This window comes from Artibeus jamaicensis, unplaced genomic scaffold, assembly GCF_021234435.1.
Source record: "Artibeus jamaicensis isolate MK-2021 breed Jamaican fruit bat unplaced genomic scaffold, CSHL_Jam_final contig_519, whole genome shotgun sequence".
In the NCBI taxonomy this organism is placed as follows: Eukaryota; Metazoa; Chordata; class Mammalia; order Chiroptera; family Phyllostomidae; genus Artibeus; species Artibeus jamaicensis.
The window spans coordinates 45,124,078-45,144,813 of NW_026521871.1; the positions used below are offsets into that span (position 1 = coordinate 45,124,078).

The window sequence follows — 20,736 nt, forward strand, 5'->3', positions numbered from 1 at the left end:
CTCAAATGCATAAAACTCAATTGGGCTAAGAGACTCTTTGAGATTAGAAGCACATATTTCTGGATCTTGGGTACCTATCAGGATGCCTGGCAAACACTAAGTGCTTATTAAAGTGTTTCCTGAAAAACAATGGATAACTCCCTCTGACCCATAAATGTTCAGCATAATAAGCATGGCTCAAAGTAGAAGAAAACAGAGTGTACACCAGTCACCTGTATATAAGAAAGCTGAGATGGAAAGAAATGGAGGGGGGAGGAAAAAGAATGGAAGGAAAAAGGGTAAAGGAAGGAGGAGAAGAAAGAGAAAGTCAGAGAGAGAAAGAAACAGAAAAAGGAAAAGAATGGGAAAATCTATTATCTAAGTCCTGGAAAGACCCACAGGGGCTTTATTGCCCCTGACCGCGAACCTGGGACAGATGAAGAAAAGAGGACAGAAGGGCACCTTTCCCTTCTGCAATGAAGCAAACGTGCAATTCAAATCTTGAACCAAAACAAACAAATTAAGTCAATCTCATGGCATTATTATAGGCTTTCATATGGAAAAAAAATGGTTGGGAATTGGCTTTCTAGTTCACATTAAAACTTTCAAATACAATTATTTTGTGGTATTAAAAATAAAAGATGTTAAAATATTTTAGCTTTAAGGTTCCGGATAAATTTTTAAACATTTATTTTCCAGCTTTTCCTTACTTAAAAATTAAGATATGATTCATATACCATAAAATCCACACTTTTATAGCATATAATTCAGTGTTTTTAATATATTCATAGGGTTGTACAACCCTCATTACTATCTAATTCCAGAACATTTTCATCACTCCAAAAAGAAATCATGCACTCATTAGGAGTTACTCCTTATTCCCCTGACCCCCAGACCCTGGCAAAAAGTAATTTACTCTCTGTCTCTATGGATTCACCTAGTCCATTTCACAGAAACGGAATCACACACTCTGTGGCTGTGTGTATGTGACTGCATAATACTGTCAAGGCCTACCCATCCTGGAAGCATGCACCACCAGCACCATTTTTATGTGCAGCAGTCCCCCGTTAACTGCAGTTTCACTTCTCATGCTTTTGGTTACCCGTGGGCATGACAGTCTGGAAATGTTTAATGTTAAAGTCCAGAAATATACAATATATAAGTTTTTAATTGTGCACTGTTCTGCTCCATCCTGGCCAGGACATAACCCATCCTCTTGGACAGTGTATCCACACCGTATGTACTACTTGTTAGTAGCGTCTTGGTTATCAGATCAACTGTCTCAGTATCACAGCACTTGTGTTCAGGTAACCCTGATTTTACTCAATAACAGCCCCAAAGCACAAGAGTGCCACTGCTGGCAATTTGGATATGTCAAAGCAAAGCCAGAAAGGGATTCCTTAGGGTTTGGTATTATCCATGGTTTCAGGCATCCACTGGGGGTCTTGAAGCACATCCTCTGTGGATAAGGAAAGAATATTTAACATATTCCATTTTATGGCTAAACAATATTCCACTCCATTGTACGGACATACCTATGTCAACATTCATCAGTTGATGGACATTTAAGTTGAGTTAATTTTTGGGCTATTTTGAATAATGTTCCTATGAACATTCATGTACATGTTTTATGAGAACCTACGTTTCGTATGTCTTGCGTATACAGCTAGAAGTGGAACTGCTGAGTCACATTATAACTGTATGTTTAACTTTTTGAGAAACTGCCATACTGTTTCTGTAGTGGCTCCATCATTTATGTTCCCACCAGCAGTGTATGAAGGTTCTAATTTCTGCATATCCTTGCCAACACCAGTCATTATCCATCTTTTGGATAAGAGACATCTTAGTGGATATAAAGCGGTATCTCTCTGTGTTCTTGGTTTGCACTTCCCTAATGACTAATGTTGAGCATCTTTGCATGTGCTTACTGGCAATTTGTACATTGTCTTTAGAGAAATGTCTACTCAAATCCATTGCCTGTTTTTACACTGAACTATCTTTTTGTTATGCAGTTGTAGGAATTCTTTATATATTTGGGATACAGGTCCCAGACCAGATGTGATTTGAAAATGTTTTCTCTCATTCTGATGCTGTCTTTTTACTTTCTTGATGGTGCTCTTTCAAGCATAAATATTTATAATTTTGATGAAGTACAATATCTTTTCTTTGGATGCTTGTATGTTTGGCACAGTATCTAAGAAAACACTGCCTAATCCAAAGACACAAAGAGTTACACCTATTTTTTGTTTGTTTATTTTAGCTCTTACAATCGGGGCTTTGTTCTACGTTTTTGGATATGGTGTGAGGTAGGGTTCCAAATTAATTCCTTGCATGTGTTGGCTATCCAGTTTTCTGGCACCACTTGTTAAAAAAACAATTCTTTCCCCACTGAACCATTTTGGCACCCTGGTTGAAAATCAGTGAACTATAAACACATACGTTTCTATCTGGACTCTCAATTTTATTACATTGGTCTATGTCAGTGCCACACAAGCTTGGCTACTGTAGCTCGGAAGTAAGTTTTGAAGTTAAGAAGCATGAATCTACTACTTCGTTCTTTTTCAAGATTGTTTCATCTGTTCTGAATCCTTTACATTTTCATACAAATTTTGGGTTCAGCTTGTCAATTTCTATAGAAAAGTAGCTGAACTTTTGATAGGAACTGCACTGAATATATAGGTCAGCCTGCCATCTTACCAATGCGATGCCTTCTTTAAGAAACTGGGAGTCTTTCCACTTATTTAGATCTCAATTTCTTTTAACAAGATGAATTAAGTGTGCTATAATATATGTATGTATGTGTGTATACATGTACATATACACATAAAAAATAGTCTCTGGCTCCTGGCTGCTGGCACAGAGATCCTAAGACTCATAATTTCCTAAGTGATAAGAGCACTATGAGTATCTTTTGTCCTAATATTCGGTCCTCGGCTCTGGTACCTGATACAGAGTTCCTAAATCCCTTGGAATTTTCTGGGTTGCAGGAGTGCCTTTGGTTCTAATGAGGTGATTCCTGCTTGGCTATTGTACAGCTTCAGCATGGGGGCTGGTCAAGGGAAAGATGAAGCCATGATCAGAAGCTTGGAATGATCAGTCCTACTCTCCATTCTCAGGGAAGGACAAGGGAGGGGCTGGAGACAAAGTTAATGATCTATCACACCCAAGTGATGCAGCCTCCATAAAAACCTTAACGTATAGGTTCAGAGTATTTCTGGTTTGGTGAACATATCCACATGCCAGGAGGGTGGCACATCCCAATTCCACAGGGAAAGAAGCTCTTGCATTTGGGACACTTCTGGACCTCAACTCATATATCTCTTTATCTGGCTATTCATTCACATCCTTTACTATACTTTGTAATAAACCAAGAAACTAATAAGTAGACTGCTTTCCCTGAGTCTGTGAACTGCCCTAGAAATTAACTGAGGGGATTATGGGAACCTCCAATTTACAGCCAGTTAGGAAAAGCACAGGTAACAACGTGGACTTGGAATTCATGTCTGAAGGGAAAGCCGGGGCAGTCTTATGGGACAACCCTTAACCTGTGAGGTCTGTGCTACCTATAGTTAGTGTCAGAACTGAATTGAAAATTACAGGAAACTCATCTGGTGCAGGAGACTTGTGTGGTACGGGAAAACTGTTGCATCTAGAGTCAGTAGTATCGCGAGTGTGAGAGTAAAGAAGAAACAGGAGTCTTATAGAAGTCTTACTCTGCTTTTGTTATATGGATTCCTAAGTATTTTTATTCTTTTTGATGCTATTACATGTGGAATTGTTTTCTTCCTTTCATTTATGGAATGCTTATTGCTACCATTTAGAAATCAACTGATTTCTGTATATTGATCTTGTGTTCTGCAACTTGCTGATCTCATTAACAAGCTCTAACAGCTTGTTTGTGGATACCTTAGGGTTTTCTTCATGTAAGATCTATATTTAAAGCCATGTAAATAAAAATAGTTTTACTTCATTTCCAACCTGGATACCTTTTATTTCTTTTTCTTGCCTAAATGTTCTGTCTAGAAGCTCCATGATAATGTTGTTAGAAGAACAAGAGCAGACATCCTTATCATGTTGCTGATCTTGGGAGGAAGCTTCCAGCCTTTCACCACTACATATTATGCTAGCTGTGGTGTTTTCATGGATACTCCTTATTAGGGTCAGAAAAATTCTCTTTTTATTACTAGTTTGTTGAATATTTTTTATCATGAAAAGATGCTAGATCTTGTCAAATTGCCTTTTCAGCATCTACTGATATAATCATGTGGTTTAGTCCTTTATTCTATTAATATGGTATATTATGTTGATTGGTTTTCATATATTGAAATAACATTGCAATTCTAGCAATGTGATATCTGTAATATAGGAAAATTTTAAGAAGAGAAAGAACTCAGACACTGACGTGGCGATTGCGGGTGGAGGAATGTGGCGGCAGAGGTGGAAGAGGGCACGGGGGGGGGGGGATAAATGGTAAAACCCCCATGTGGCAACAAATTTTTCCCTTTTAGTTTTTAGCCACTTGACTATGTTTTCACACTTAAGTTTTAAATCTGAAGAACTCTTCTCTCATGTGTTTTTGGCCTTTATCGATTCCTTCTCCCACCTAATATTAGATGAACACTCAACTACTATATTTTCGTCGAGTTGCTTTATGTTTTTGTTCAACATTATAGTCATCTGGAATAAGTTTTTATATAGTGTAAAACATGGTTCTAACTTAATTTTGTAGCAAATTGCAAGTCATGTGTCTAAACACCATTTACTGAATAATTTATCCTTTCCTTGCTGGAGTTGTGCCAACTTCATCACGTACGACCTACACTCCTGCTGAAATCTCCCCCCTTCCTACTGTGTTCTAATGATCTGTCCGCCTAGTGTTCTATCAGTACCACCTAAAAGAAAGAAAAATGAGGCACAAAACAGAGATAAGAAATGTCAAACTTTAAAGTTGATGGACATAAAAAACAAACTGAATAGCTTCAGAAAATATAAGTATAAGCTTTGATTAAGTTTTACAGTTTTTCCAGACACTTAAAAGGCATTAATTTCTTGGTAAGGAAAGAAAAGTGAGAGAAAGAACAGAGAAGCTAGATAAAAAGCCAACGTTCTCCCTAAACTTCTTCAGTGACCAGTGGCTGGACATGGCAGTAGTGCGGAGCCACTACACTTTTATAGGAAAATCACAGAATCAAGAATGGTTCCTTTGATCAAGGTGATTAGGAAGATGACAAGAGGAAAAAGTGGAAACATGGAGCTTATGTACCTCAGGACACATGATATCCCAGGTATAAAATCGTATTAAAACACATGAACTATCCTTAATGGCAATGATAAAATAGAAATAATTATGATAGCACCACCATTTTGACTTCACTGAGACCAGGAAGAGAACACTGCGATTTCCCAGAATTAGCTCTCTTACCTAGTGATGCATAGGATCCTGGGTTCAGGGCACCTGCACCCAAGCGCCCACTTCGCATGGTCTGGCCAGCAGCATGATGTGCCTTGGCACCAGCAGCAGCATTCACATCAATGTCACTTCGCGAACGCTGCAGGCTTCCTGGAAGGGAACTGGGCTTGCTGCTGCCTGCTGGCACTATTGAAAACAAAGCAAAGATAGCCTATATTATTTAAATCACTGCAAATACTATAAAACTTAACAAGCTAATCCATGATGACAAATGGTCAAAATGTAAGCAGTGGCCAAATGGACACCAGAAAGTACTTCATAGTATTTTAAAGTCAGAATACCTCTGGCTTCAATCCTGTCACAACTAATTCTTCTTGAACAATTTTCTCAATGTTTCTGCTTCATTTTCTTCTTCCACAAAACGGGAAAAATTTGTAAAATTCGTAGGACTTTTTCATAAAGAGATCATACTTATGGCCCTGGCTGGTGTGGCTCAATGAGTGCCAACCTGCAAACCAAAAGGTCGCTGGTTTGATTCCTACTCAGGGCACCTGCCTGGGTTGTGGGCCAGGTCCCCATTAGGGAGTGTGTGAGGGGCAACCAATCGATGTATCTCTCACATGTGAGATATTTCCCTTCTACTCTTTCTCCTTCCTTTCTCCTCCATCTAAAAATAAATAAATAAACCTTAAAAAAAGAAAGGGATGATACTTGATGAACAATCCATGAAAATGAAGCACTAGACAAGCTAAACAGATGGCAGCAGTTCACTAGCAGAACAATGTAAGGAGGACTAATCTGAGAGCAGGGTTATTCAGAAAATAATGCGGGTTCTGCCACCCTTAGACAATGCAAGTTAGGTCATTAAATTTCTGATCTTTAGCTTTTCACTTTTAAAAATGAAGTTTTACAAACTCTGAGCGGTGATCCATTAATAGGCTGTGAAATCAACTGAGTGGGTCATGACAAGCATTTTAAAGAAATGAAGCAGCAGAAAACAGAGTGCATCCATCACTACTAAGGTAAGCAGTGTTCTGTGAAACTTTATATTATACTACGTATGCACGCATGTATCAACATACACTAAGAATATAAATTATGTTTATATAATTATATATACCACACTGTATATATTATCTTTATATATATAGTATATTAGTATAGGTAAAGTGTATATGTGTGGTATTAGGTTACTATATAAAATTATTTTCTCACTGCAGGTCAGATCAAGGGTTTAAATTTTCAGAATAGTTTAAAAGCTTTAAAAGCACATCAAAAGTTTTTAAAAGTTGAACAGTTTAAAGCAGTTTTTAAACGGCTTTAATGTGACCCATAGTGAGAAAATCATTTTACACAGTAACTTTTACCTTATTTATAGAGTAGCTCTAACTTTATGAAGTAAAATATGTTATGACTCTTACTTAAAAAGGCAATTTACCTCTTCCAGCCACAGTTGATGGGTTGGCTGTAGACCACTTGGAAGAAAAGGGGCGACTGCAAAGTAAAAGAAAATACTTTTAGTAAGAAGATGTAATTATCATTTCTCTGATAACAATTGGTGAAATACCACTGAGCTTTCTAAAAAGTTGAGAAGTATTTCTAATTCTAATTTCCCTTTTACAAATCACAATCCAACAGTTGTTACGTATCAGTGGTACCTCAATTAGCTGTGATGCAAAAAATGAAATAGTGAAAACGAATAAGGACTGTTAACTCTACAGAGACAGACACTGGTTTGCTACTCTTCACTCTGGTGCTCAGCACACATTATCATGCTCACTGTGGAGGACTCAGTAACTCTCCAACACATGTGTTCTGAGATATTTTACTCACAGAGAGAGAGGAGGTGTTATTACTAGCCCACAGGGAATTCAGAGTAATTAAATCTTGCTTATCTAAGTCATAACGGTTGTGGCCACTGGCAATCCGTGCAGTTACCACGCAGGTATCACACCACCTACAGCAGCACTACTAAGTGTTACTGCATGGGGCCAAGAAGAAAGGCTAAGAACTACTGCTGAAGACAACGTGCAATTAGAAGGCAAAACATCTCCAATCATCTCAAAGAATCCACCATCTCTCTTTACAATTCTTTTGATTAACTATTTTTATGCAATGGTATGTGCAGCCCACAGACAAAAAATTTAAGTATGTAAGGGAGATCTGAAAAGTATATCTATACATTTTAAAGGTCAGGGGAAGAGAGAAGCAATAATCTCAGGTTGAAGTCAGGTTACTGAAAAATACTCTGAGTCATTATTATTAAGTAATAAATTTGGTAGTTGGTTATTAAACATAGTATTATATTATTTTTACAGCTGTCCCCTCAAATTGTTACCTAATTAGATGGAGGCAGACAAGTTTAAGGTTCACAGGACTTAAAGTTGTTTATGTTTAAGATGTTATACTAAAGTAAGATCAAATATCTTGTTTAGATCCTTGCTACTCAAAGTATGATCCATGGACAAAAAGTACTGACTGACACCACCGAGAACTATGTTAAAAATGCAAAGCCTCAGGCCCCACTCCAGATCTATCATTTTAATACCTTTAGGTGATATATGTGTACTTTCAAGTTTGAGCACTGTACATAAAAGTAAAAAGGAAAAAGCAACAATGCTCACTGGAGGTGAAGGATTTATCACAAATTTACATAGAGTTCACATAGGTCATTGTTCCTACTGTACATATTTTCTGAAATCAGATGCTGCATTTACTCTGAAAGCTTCTAAGTCACTCAACTTTAGAATAGAACTCACAAGACCCTGTCAGTGTGTCCTTGAATTTTGTGCCCCAGGTGCCTCGTCTGCCTCACCCTGGTCTGTCTTCTGCATCAGAGAGCCGCTAAGGCAACCAGTGACCTTCATGGGATCAAGGTCCAGAGACAGAAATGCCAGAGAGGTGAGCTCACAATCTGTGAGCTGTTCTTCCCTCGGGAACCAGCAGGTATCTGGCCACTGCCAGGGCGTGCAGGAGGCATCTGAGACTTTAGCGATCTCCTAGAGTCAGAGAGCCAGCACACAGGGTTGAGGATACCAAGGCAGTGGGGTTTGTGGCAGCCAATGCAATGATGAGAATGAAGTTAAAGAGAAGTGAGTCAGATACTAATTTTGCCTCTTGAGGGATTTGCTGAAATCTGAAGCTGTGTAAGAGATGAGGAAGGAAAGCAGTGGAGTTTTTACCAGTCACATAATGCTGTCGAATAGTTCTGAAGGCGACTTTGGAATTTCCATGACCATTCCTCTCTGTCAACGCCCTAGAAGCAGCTAATGTATAAATTACTTTGTGGGTATTTAAAAAATGTATATAAATCAGTGCTTTCCAATCTTTTCCACAGACATGAACATATAGAAACAAAATCTGAATCACTAACTCTACCCAAAGAGAAGTTACGGTATCATGTAACCCAACACTTGAGACAGTAGACCAAAGAAAATGAGTACTTGAAATCATTTCTTTCAAGGCTTCATGGGAAAGCAAGCAGATATTCAAGTACCCAACTTAAGGAACTCTGGGGAGTTGGGGAGAAGAAGGAATCAATAATTATCATTTACATGATCTTACTTGAGACTTTCTTGAGAGCTAGATGAAGATCTGTCAGACTGAGGAAGAGATGCTACACTGCCAGAACTCTTTAGGTAAGTTTGAAGACTCTTCTGATAAGAGGGCTCAAGGGAATTATATAATGTTTCAGCTTCACCAGGAAAATGGTTTCTAAGACCCATATATGTCCTGTAAAACAAATGAACAAATAAAAAGAAAAAGAAAGCACAATAAACTATATTACTAGACATTACAGTAAAATGTGTACATTCAAGAATGAAGACAGGCATGTAGGTTTTTAATACATCCACTGTGAGTCAAGTGAATGCTTTCTAAAGTTAAGATGTTTTGGTGGGAAAAAGGCAGGCTTTTGAGAAAAGGAGATCTCAGTTCAAAGCCTGGCTGGAATCCTTACAGTTTGTGTAGCTTGGATAAACTCCTAACCTCCAAACTTCAGTTGCCAATCTATGGAGATGCTACCTTTGCATTTTAAATATTAGAAAAGAATGAATACCAACTGCTCCACACAGTATCAGGTACATAATACATGCTCAATAAATGACAGTTATTTTTATTCACAATGAAAGTGAATACATTATGATGGACTAGGAATATTGATGATGATTATACAAATGACAGTGTGAAGTAAATTGTTAGATATCTAGAACAAATTTAATGGAAGAAAATCAATCTCAATTTTACTACAGAGCTAATCAAAAGCAGAATAATTGGGACGCTTGTAATATTTTCATTGTCCCACTATAACTCCTTTCAATGAAAAGACCAAAGTATGTTTAAACTGCCACGAAAACACACTCTACACTTACTTTCTTGCTTCCACTCTGGCCTCAGCATCAGCATCATGAATTCCCTTTTTAATAGTTTCAACCAAAACAGCTGCATGCCTATAAAAAAAAACATCTTTACAGTCATGTGTAAAACTGTTTTCCATTACAAATAATATCTAATGCCTATGTTACATATCAATCACAAAGGGAAAGGAGAGATTAAAAGATTTACTAGTGTACAATAATAAATCTATGACTGCAAGATTTTCTAATAATCTACCTCATACATTTCATTCATATATACTTTCCTTTTGACAAGTTAAACATCAACCTAACCTTTTATACAAAATCCAAATAATGTATAAATGCTCAATTTGAAACTTTTAATGAATTAAAAAATAATCTTCTGTGTGGTTGCTCACCAACCCACCAGTTTAGAAAATGACTTGCTAATAGTGTGATCAGTTATTATATGACTAAACTGAATCGTAGCTGCCACTAATGAACTTAAAGAAAACCTGGAATTATATTATGCCTACATTAAACAAAAAATTCTATTTTTTTAAAAAAAAGGTGAACAAATTTAATGATTTTCATTAAAATGAAAAAATCAGTTATTTTCAACATAAATACAGGTATATCCCAGGCTTCAAACTTGAAATAAGAAATGCAGCCATGCAAATAGCCAGTCGCATTTTCCTTTTTTTCACCTCAGAACTAGGTTAACATCATCCAGTATATTATCTGACCAATGACACTTGACAGCTAGTATGGAGAAACTTTAAAAAATCTCTTTCCTCTCAAAAGCAGTGCCTTCCTTGTATCTTAAATAATGCATTACTTGATTAATTGTACCTCAGTAAACCTTTGTCATATGACTAGAGATACATTTTTAAAATTTTTGCCCAATTTAACCTGGAGTATCTTGTATGACTCATTCTACTTAAGAAACTTTCACTCACCCCCAAAAGAAGAAAATCATACTACTCATAGCCACAGGAAATAAAAGGAGCACCACACCACAGCTTTAAAGGAAAACTGGTACAAATAACTTTTAAAGTAAAATGAGAAACAATGCAAAACCAATACTATCAGCTTCTAAAGAACTTAGTAACAACTGGGAGGGGAGAGAGGAGGGAGAAGGAAAGTCGAGGCATACCTTTCCAATGAATGAGTCTGCCACTCTTGTAACAATAAATCTAAAAACTCAAATGAACGCCTAAAAAACAAAAGTTAATTATAACTGTTATAACATTACATTATTTTATAACTTAGTACTAAAAGCAATACATTCTTCTATAATACTGCACTTTGCCCACTTAATAAAAGTATAGTCAGCCCTCCATATCTGTGGGTATCTTACACATGGATTCAACCAACAGGGGACTGAAAATACTGAAGAAAAAAAATCATCCCAGAAAGTTCTAAAAAGCAAAACTTGAATTTGTCACACAACAACTATGCTAAATCTACATGAATGAGTGATGGGCGGGTATACCCTGCTATTACCTACATGCAAATACTGCACAATTCTACACAAGGGACTTGAGCATCTGCAGGTTCTGGTGTCCCAGGTGGGCCCTGGAACCAGTCTCCCACAGATTCTTTCAGATGACTGTATAAGACATGTTTTTGGATATCGTAATTGTCAAATACTTAACTTACTTTAAGGTTCCAACTATTTCTATGCTAAATAGTTCAAAAAGACCGCAAGAGTTCTCCATAAGTTTAACTTAAAATGCTTGTCAAATTAAAATCAATGCTTATTAAATACCTCCTTTGCACCAGAAATTCAAGATACACAATGGTGACCAAGAAAGATGTGATGGATCTTCTATTTCTACAATGCTTCTTTAAGAATATATGTATTTGATTTTTTTCATCCAATATTTGTATATTTTTCTCCTAAGCCCTTTAGTTCTCAATTTTACCTGTCTCCTACTTGAGCTTCTCTTCTTTCTTGGCATCTAATGACAGTTCTGCCCTGTTTTTCTTCCTTAATATAATAACATTTTTTCTCCACCTGCCCTTAAACAGGAGCTCACCTGGTCTATGCTGATCTCAGCCTACTTCCATTTTATAGTCAACATGGGCAACATAATCTGTACCCCTACACTTGACTATCAGCTGTGCTTCTCACATCTAGTACTATATTGCCAGCATCGGTTCAACTCAACATCTCTAGATAGGCAGTGAAAGTCAACTCAAACAGTACATAGAAACCCACTATTTGAGCCTGGATTACACAATTAGGGAATGAGAAACAGGGAGGTTAAATTAAGTTGCCCACAGTGACAGAGCTGGGACCTGAACCCTGGCATTCTGACTCCAGAGTTCACAGTCTAAAACACTTGCAATCACCTCCCTCATCCATACCCAATTATCAGGCTCTTTTCTACACTTGAAAACTCCTGAATTTATTTATTGAAAAAAACTCCATTAATCACTTATCATCAATACAGCTCTAGTTCACACCCTGCCTCACTTCAGTGAGTTAGAAAAATTCCCCCTCATTTAAACCATTGTGCCTTCTTCATCACTGTTCAGAGCTGTGATAAAAACATATGACGGAAGGCATTATCTCCTCACTGAGAACTGTCAAAGGATGGGACAATGTCGAAATTTCTCTTTATGACGTTCAAACCCTCTGCACTGCCTTCAACCTACTTCTGGGCCTTCTTCCTCTACCCAGGCAGGTACTTTTCCTACTGAATCCTACAGTGCGCTCTGGCCTCAGTGGCCTATCCAATTGGCTCTGCAGCATACGGCACAATTTCACATCTGTTTAGGTTAAACCTCCTCACTTTGCCTATTGTCAAGTCAATTCTATATGCATTTCCTGACTCCCTCTTCTGTTACATTCCTATTCCTCTGATCACCATCTTCTTCAGTGTAAGACAGAGATTGGTAACACTGTCTGCAAAGGACCAGAAGAGTAAATACTTCAGACTTTAGGAACCACGTACCATTTTTATCTCCTATTCATTTTCATTCCCCCTTTCAATTACCCTTCAAACATGTTAGAAACAGTCTTAGCTTGTGGGTTGTACAGAATTGTACTGTTGGCCAGATTTGGCTAGTAAGCTGTCATCTGCCAACCCCCAACATAAGAGAGAGTTAAGTGTACAACTGTGGCCAAAGCTACGAAACACTTAAAGGTAATAATGATATCTTATGCAGCATCTTCCTAGCAGCCAAAGTACTTAAATAAATATATATTTATCAAATTTAAAAGAGAAAGAGTTCTTTAAATACCAAACGCACAAATCTTGTTTTTATTGTCCTTTTACTGATGGTGATACATAAAACTAGAAAACATAAGGAGACTGACCGAGCTGACATGACTTACTCTGTTCCAAACACTATGTTCAATTCTACCAATGTGTACCTCATTTAATCCTCAGAACCCTGTGGGGCTGATACCATTAGCCCTACTACTTACTATGCCAACACTGAGGTTCAGAGTGATCATATAATTGCCCATGGCAGGACAGCCAATCGGTGGCAGTTCCAGGACTAGCAGAGGCCTGACTCTAGACTCCATGCTTTCTAAAAACCAAGCAACCAGTGGTCCAAATAAACCAAAGCTTAACATGAGAAACTGAGGAATGTGGGTGGTCATCATAATTGCTTTATTTACTTTCCTTTATATGACGTAAGACAAAAAATTTTATTAAGGTTTCTAGAAGGCAAGAAATTAATAACTAATTTTTGTACCAGACTAAGAATTAAACATAATGCATTATTAAAGCCATACTAAAAAATTTTTTTTGTTCAAAACTTACCTTCTCACAGGGACTGATTTTGATGTGCAATTGCTTGTTATTAAAGGTATAAGTCTGGGTACATGAGTATGCTGAAAAAGATGGTTTAGATAAGGCTGAAAAATACACATCATCCCTTCTATCTTTTGTTCATTCATGTTATATTAATGTTATATTAATACAGGACACAAAGATCATAAAATCTGATTTTGAAAAAAATTAAGGCCAGTCAAAAAGTTTTCCCAAAATAAAGTAATAATTACGATGACAGTTTCAAAAGGACAGGTGAGGCTGTAATATAAAACGAAGACAAGCTACTTGCAAAACTGCAGAGAACTGCTAGGACAGTGTACTTGTGGAAGGAAGAATCACTAAGAGAAACTGGGCATGTATGTGTCATGTTTTCTGAAGTACCAGGGCACCTGCTGGTGGAAGGTAATACCTGCTATGTAATCACAGGCAATCAGTGTGAACTACGTATATAACTATTGAGAGTGAACTTTGAAATGGTAATTTAAGGGGGAAGGTGGTGGCAGAAAAATGGAGACAATTGTACTTGAACGACAACAATAACAACAAAACACAAAAAAATGGTAACAACTGAACTTTCATTCTGGTTGAATCATAGCTCTCTAGAATTCAGGTAAAGTTTAATAGGTACAACCTTTTGACTTCTATTAGTAATTCTTATGCTCTTTAGAGAAATGAACACTAAGAAGTTCAACAGAGACATAATAAAATAGTAACCAAAGCATATATTTTTGATGCTTTCAATCTCTATTTTTCTTCTGAGCTAATGGTGTAGGTTAGGCTGCCTATGAAGTGGACCCTGAGATGAAGTTAGTATGCAGTTATAATGTAGTTATGTGTTAGTATGCAGTTATGTGTTAGTATGAAGTTATAATGTCCTCATTAAGAAGTGCCCTTGGGATCAATACTTGTGCTCGTGGGAAGGTATGACAAGGAAGCACAAGTGGGGAGAGGGAGCAACTGATCTGTGACATGGTCCAAGGGTATCTTGCCCAAGGCTATTAGGGTGCCACGGAGTTAAAATGGCCCTTCGGAGTAGTCTTGAATTGGTCCAGAATGGCCAAACCTTTACAATTCCACATCAATCAGGTATTGAATAAGGGCCGCACTGGGAAGGGGCAAGACCTTGGGAAAGGCGGCCGTCTACAGCTGAGGCAATTCTTGAAGAGACTGGCACATGAAGGCTCTCTGCCGAAAGTGCTTCAGGTACAAGTCATCACTGAAGGAGAATGTGTATGGACACCAGTGTCTGTCACAACTAAACCAAAATAAAAAACTTTTTCAGCTACTAAAAAAAGAAACCACCCATAGACCTGAAGTACTCAAGAGAAAAATACGAGACAGTGCTGACCTACATGTTATTCAACTGCCACATTCAGTATGGAAGGGCTCTGTGGACCTACTAGCTAAGAACATCCAGAATGAATCCCCCAAACATTCTCACTGCGGAGTTAAAGCCCAAGGCGCACCCCTAGCCACAATACACTACCATCTCTCTCCTACCATCTTTCCCTTCTCTCTCATAATCTCTTCAAAACCCTGCTGCTACTCAGCCCACATCCAACACAACAGCTGGGATGGGAGACAGACCTAACTATGCAACATCATATTCAGAGCAGCTGTGCCAAAGGAAAATTAAAAATGACTCTTACAGTGACAGACAATGCATTCTACCAAATACTAAGTCAGAACAATTTAGACCTTAATTTATTAATACAAGTTGACAATTAAAAAAAAAAAGATTCTCTAGGATTAAAGAGAGAATTAGGAATCAAATTCTGCAATCTAAGGAAGTAGTCCCCTGCAAAACAAACAAAATATACAAAACAGTAGATAACACAAATAAATAAAAACCCCACCTGACCTGTACTTTCAGTGAGATGACAGAATGGTATATTGGTAACATGACAAGCTCATGAAAAATGAGTGATACAAAAAGAATGTGAAAAGTGGTAAGAGTAGCAAAATGGGTACTGTCAAGTGAGTAGAATTGAAAGAAAATTTGTCCTAAAGACAAAAAATTACCAAAGAAATGATAAGTGACAGTGAGGGTTCCAAACTCTTGAGTGATGAAAGTAATAAAGAAAAAAATTGGCAAAAAATCCCCAGAAGCAATAAACGATTCATGAAAATTAACATAAATTTAAGGGAAATTCATTTTGGTCAAAAATCCTTATCCATTGTGTAAGGATAGCACTAATGAAAGATGACCTACTCCTAGACCTGCTCGTAACTCAAAGAGGCTAACTCATAAAACTTTCTAAAGTTTCCTGTTTTTTCGCCTATAAAAGAATCAAATGGTATCTCACTTTAGAGACAACAATAAAAACTTAGAAAGCAATTATGAGAGAAAAGGAAACAATTCTAAGGGAGAAGAAATGTAAACCTACCAAATACTAGATGAAGAAACACACTATATCATCCATCAGATACACAGTTGTATTTACCTGAGATGTGATGTATATACTAAATGACAGACAGCTATAGGCCGATTTCAGGCAATAGACATGTTTTTCTAGGCCGCTGGGTGATAGTAGTTTATACATTTTGAATTATTTTTGAACACTGGAAAAATGAGATATTTTATATAAAATCCAGATACATGTATAAATGGTGTGTTTAAAAAATACAAATCAAGGGGTAACACAAAAGAGCCCTATGGAAATGGAACAGTTATTCACTTTGAATGTGGTGGTTACACATAGCTACAGATAGGTTCAAATGAGTGCTTGTAAAACTGGAGAAATTTGAATAAACTCTGTGTATTATTTAAAAAAATAGAACTGTAAACCTACAGTCCAAATTTTTAGTTATAGTGTAAGGGCAAAGACATTTCAAAATAGGCAAAGATAAATACACATGAAAAGTGAGACCATGCTAAAAACAAACAAAAATTATGTAGAACCAACTTAAAAATAAGAAGTTTATTCATAAACACTAGTGAGGAATAAAAGCAGTAAAAAACTACAATTAATATCAACTGCTGAAAATGAAAATGTCTTTGTTCAACTGAACTTAATGGTTAAGGGGGGAAAATTACATGAAAAAAAGAAAAGTATATTTTTTAAAAAGCAGAAGTAAACAGGTTTTATTCTTGACACTGACAAGAAATAAGAAACTTTTCAGAAAATAAGAAACAGATAAGAAGAAAGCACAATAAGCAGAAATGTTTTAAAAATCTATTTTAAGATAGTAATAGCCAAAAATTTTGACCATCCATAAAGTACAAAGCAACAATTGTTAGGAAAATAAGACTGACAAAACTAGAATCAGAAAAATCAAGTTAGATAGCTATATTTTACATGGAAATAAAATCCAGCTAGACCTACACCTAAGAAATAAAATTTATGTTTAAAAGAAATTGAGTATTTTATAACTGTGAAATGGAAAAGGTCATTTTAACCATAACAAAAACCACAAAAGGAACACTACCTCGATGCATAAAAATTGAAAGTTCTATATGTAACAAACAACAGCTTAAGTAATATTTAAAAAACTAACAAATTGGTAAAAAATATTTGCAATACACATAACACAGAATTAATACTTATATGACAACACTTGGAAAGCAATGATGAAAAACTGTCCAATGTAACAGTAAAATGACAACAAACTCATAACTATCGGCTAAAACTAAAAAAGACCCACAAAAACAAAAACAAAAACAAATTAAGCAAACAACTAGAATAGGAACAAAATCACAGAAATGGAGATCGCATGGAGGGTTATCAACAGGGAGGGGGAAGAGGGAGAATGGGGGAAAAGGTACAGGGAATAAGAAGCATAACTGGTAGGTACAAAATAGATGGGGGTAGGTAAAGAATAGTATAGGAAATGGAGAAGCCAAAGATCTTATATGCATGACCCATGGACATAAACTAAGGGGGGGAATGCTGGTGGGTGGGGGAGCATGGCAGAGGGCAGAAAAGGAGAGAAAAAATAGGACAACTGTTAACAGCATAATCAATAAAATATACTTTAAAAAACAAATAAAAATTTAAAAATGTTCCATGTATAAACTGGCAATCCATAGAAGAATTAAAAAGAAAAAATACTTAACATCTCTAATAATCTAAGAAATGCAAAGTAGAATATGAAATTATGCATTTTTAAAAATTATAAGACCTTTGAGAGACTAATATGCAATGCTGGCAAAGGATAGAGAAAAAGGACTCCATGAATTTCAGAATGAATGGTGAGGAAATCTAATGTTATATTCTTTTTTTTTTTAATCCTCACCTGAGGATATGTTTATTGACTTTAGAGACAGAGAAAAGGACAGAGAGAGAAACATGAATGTGAGAGAGAAATATCGATCAGGTGCCTCCTGTACAAGCTGTGACCAGGGATTGAACCCACAACCTAGGTTTGTGTCCTGAAAATGAATTAAACCTCCAACCTTTTGATGTATGAGCTGATGCTTCAACCTTTATTGGAGAACTGCTTTAGGCATTAAAAGAGTTATATATAGTATGTATAAATAAGAGAAGAGCCCAAGTATGCGAAATTTAAAAAACAAGTTAAAAGCCTGTTATTTATATAGACGTAAAATATAAATAACTTTGTTTACACGTTGTAGTAAATCTGATTAGTGTAGGCACAAAACAGAAGTTTCCAAAAATATATACTAAGTGGCTAGAGTGATTATTTGCAGAAAAGCAGAATTCAGGGAGAGGGGAGATTTACCTTTTTAACTCTGTTTTTCTGGGTATCTTCAAGATAGGAGAAATAGTAGGAAATTCCCTGTCACCTTTTACCACTGCTTATAACATTTTTACTGTTTTTATATTGGTAGCTGTTACAACCTGTAACATGACTGCACGCACACACACACACACACACGAATGTACACACATATGTGTGTACAGTATGTATGGAAGCACATTTACTTTGTAGTCCTCTGCATTATTTAAATGTTCTGAAATATCTATAATTACCAAGTATTGCTTTTATTATCAGAAAAATTCAAAAGTAATTTCCCCTTGGAGTTAAAAAAAACACCAATGACTTATTTAAATTGAAAAAAAAATGGGGGGGAAAGAGGGAAGACAGAAGAGCAGAACCAAAGAAAAGAACTTACCCGAATGATGAATCTGATCGCTGCACACCCAGAAGTTGCCATGACTTTTGCACTGTTGGGGACGAGGTTGAACAGTGTAGGTACAATGGCTTCAGCGCCATGATCAAACTTGTTTCCCAAAACTGTTGAAAGATGACTACAAAGGAAGGCAAAATAGTTTCAAAAAAATAGTTTAACATTAAATATAGGATCATATATCTTTGAAATCTTCTTTTACTCAACTTAAAATTTTTATTGTAATCAGTTTGTTTTTTGAGTCCTCATCTGAAGATATATTTCTATTGACTTTAGAGAGAGAAAGGAGTGAAGAGACAGAAACATTGATGGGCTGCCTTTACTACGTGTCCCGACTGGGGACTGAACTGGCAACCTAGGCATGTGTCCTGACCAGGGATAGAACCCACAACCTTCTGGAGTATGGAATGACACAACAACCGAGCCACCTGGCCAGAACTATAGTAATCAATTTTTTTTAGCAGCAAAGCAAAAGAGAGATAGGAAAGTGCAGACATTACATATTTCCTTTGTTTTCCCATCTTTTTAACCATCAAGACCAAAAAAAAAAAAAAAAAAAGTTGGAATTTTCCATTTTAGCATCTACTATTTGCAATGGCACTTGAAGAAGCTATCTGATATCAAAATTTAACCATTAAAGGCACAGATAAAAAATTCACCTGTTTACTCTGACCTTTAGCCATCCTTATCCATCAGATATTTCCACTGTAATGTCCCAATATAATTCTTAAATTCAACATATTTCATAAACAAGTTCAGAAGCTTACCCAAATCAATATTCTCCAAGACATACTCTATTTCTATTAATGATGCCCCCATTGTATTAGTCACAAATACTCCCTGACATTTTTGGAAGAAGGTTTCAGAATTCTTGATTGAAAATACAACTCTATCATATACTAGTTAGTTGCATGATCCTAGGGACATCTGTCTGTTCTTTCCGAATCTGTACAACGGTTAAACAAATTCGGCTTTTAACTGTGTGAGTTCAGTTAAAGCACTCAGGAAGAATGCTGCAATTGCTCCCAGTGCTGACACTGTTTGCAGTATTGGTTAATTTCTATATATTGTTATCTTACTCAAAACACATGGCTGAGATACAGTTAACTATTTGTTGATTCAAAGAGCTCTGGGAATTGTTGCTTACTTTACAGCTTCAGCAGTTCTTACTGGTATTCAGGGCACTGCGCCTTTCACATGCACAGACCAGTATTCAGCTAGACTCGTGGGATCCCCTATACAGATTTCTACAGCCCCTTTTATGTGTATCTCTCTTCTCTTCAGTGTTCTCTACTGCAACTTTTAGCCACTTCACCCTTCAGAAACTCCAATCTCTGTTTCCTCTCAACTCAGTGAGACTGCCTTGCTCTGTTTGAAACTGTCTTGCTCTGCCTTGTTCTCCCTCCCTTCCCCATGATTCAGTGCCTCAAGGTCAAAACTGCTGATCATACTGTTCCAATACTGTTCAAGTGATTTGACTGTTTCAAAAATCACAGTCCTGCTCTGACCACTGTCCGTTATCTGTAAAAAGGTGTTTTATGTGTTCTGTCACTTGCTGCAAGAGAGCTCGTCCTGCAGTACTTCCCAGTACCACCAGTACTGTGGTACTGTTTGTACTGCATCATGGCCAGAAGCAGAATTCTCATCAGGGAATATTTTTCAAGGTTACATTTTGTGGATTTTTGTTTTGTTTTGTTTTGCAATCAAGAGATATTCAATTACTCTGGTACACGGTACACTGACTTGTATCTAGCAATCTTGGTTAAGTCCCTTAATCATAATAATTATAGACTCTTGTGGTTTTCTGCATAGACAATAATATCATCCAATAAAAATGGGAGTTTTGATCTTCACAGTTTTTATTTCATGAGATTGTTTCTTTTTTCTATTTTCTGTTCTGACTGAGACATCTAATTCAATCTTGCTCAGAAATAATAGTAGGCATCTTTGTACGGCCTATCTTCAAAAGAATGCTTATTCAATAACACATAACAAAGGATTCAGATGGGGAGTAGTAACAAACAAAATTTTAGAATTCTATCATCCTTGAATTTTGGAAGAATATAAACATAGAATAAGTTTATATTTTCATAAGTTAATGATGCATGTTATGATTCCAGAATAATT

At 36.5% G+C, this 20,736-nt stretch overlaps 1 protein-coding gene across 13 annotated transcripts in view; it reads right to left on the reverse strand.

Moving 5' to 3' along the window:
* CLASP2 (cytoplasmic linker associated protein 2) overlaps positions 1-20,736 on the reverse strand; it is a 158,989-nt gene that overhangs the window by 67,936 nt on the left and 70,317 nt on the right. For all 13 annotated transcript variants that reach the window (XM_053669047.1, XM_053669050.1, XM_053669048.1 and 10 more), the window contains 7 exons: positions 18,595-18,730; positions 13,506-13,576; positions 10,880-10,939; positions 9,760-9,837; positions 8,954-9,121; positions 6,828-6,883; positions 5,402-5,575 (listed from right to left, as the gene is read on the reverse strand). In XM_053669047.1, coding sequence (XP_053525022.1) covers positions 5,402-5,575; positions 6,828-6,883; positions 8,954-9,121; positions 9,760-9,837; positions 10,880-10,939; positions 13,506-13,576; positions 18,595-18,730 — 743 coding nt within the window. The remainder of the gene's footprint in view (positions 1-5,401; positions 5,576-6,827; positions 6,884-8,953; positions 9,122-9,759; positions 9,838-10,879; positions 10,940-13,505; positions 13,577-18,594; positions 18,731-20,736) is intronic.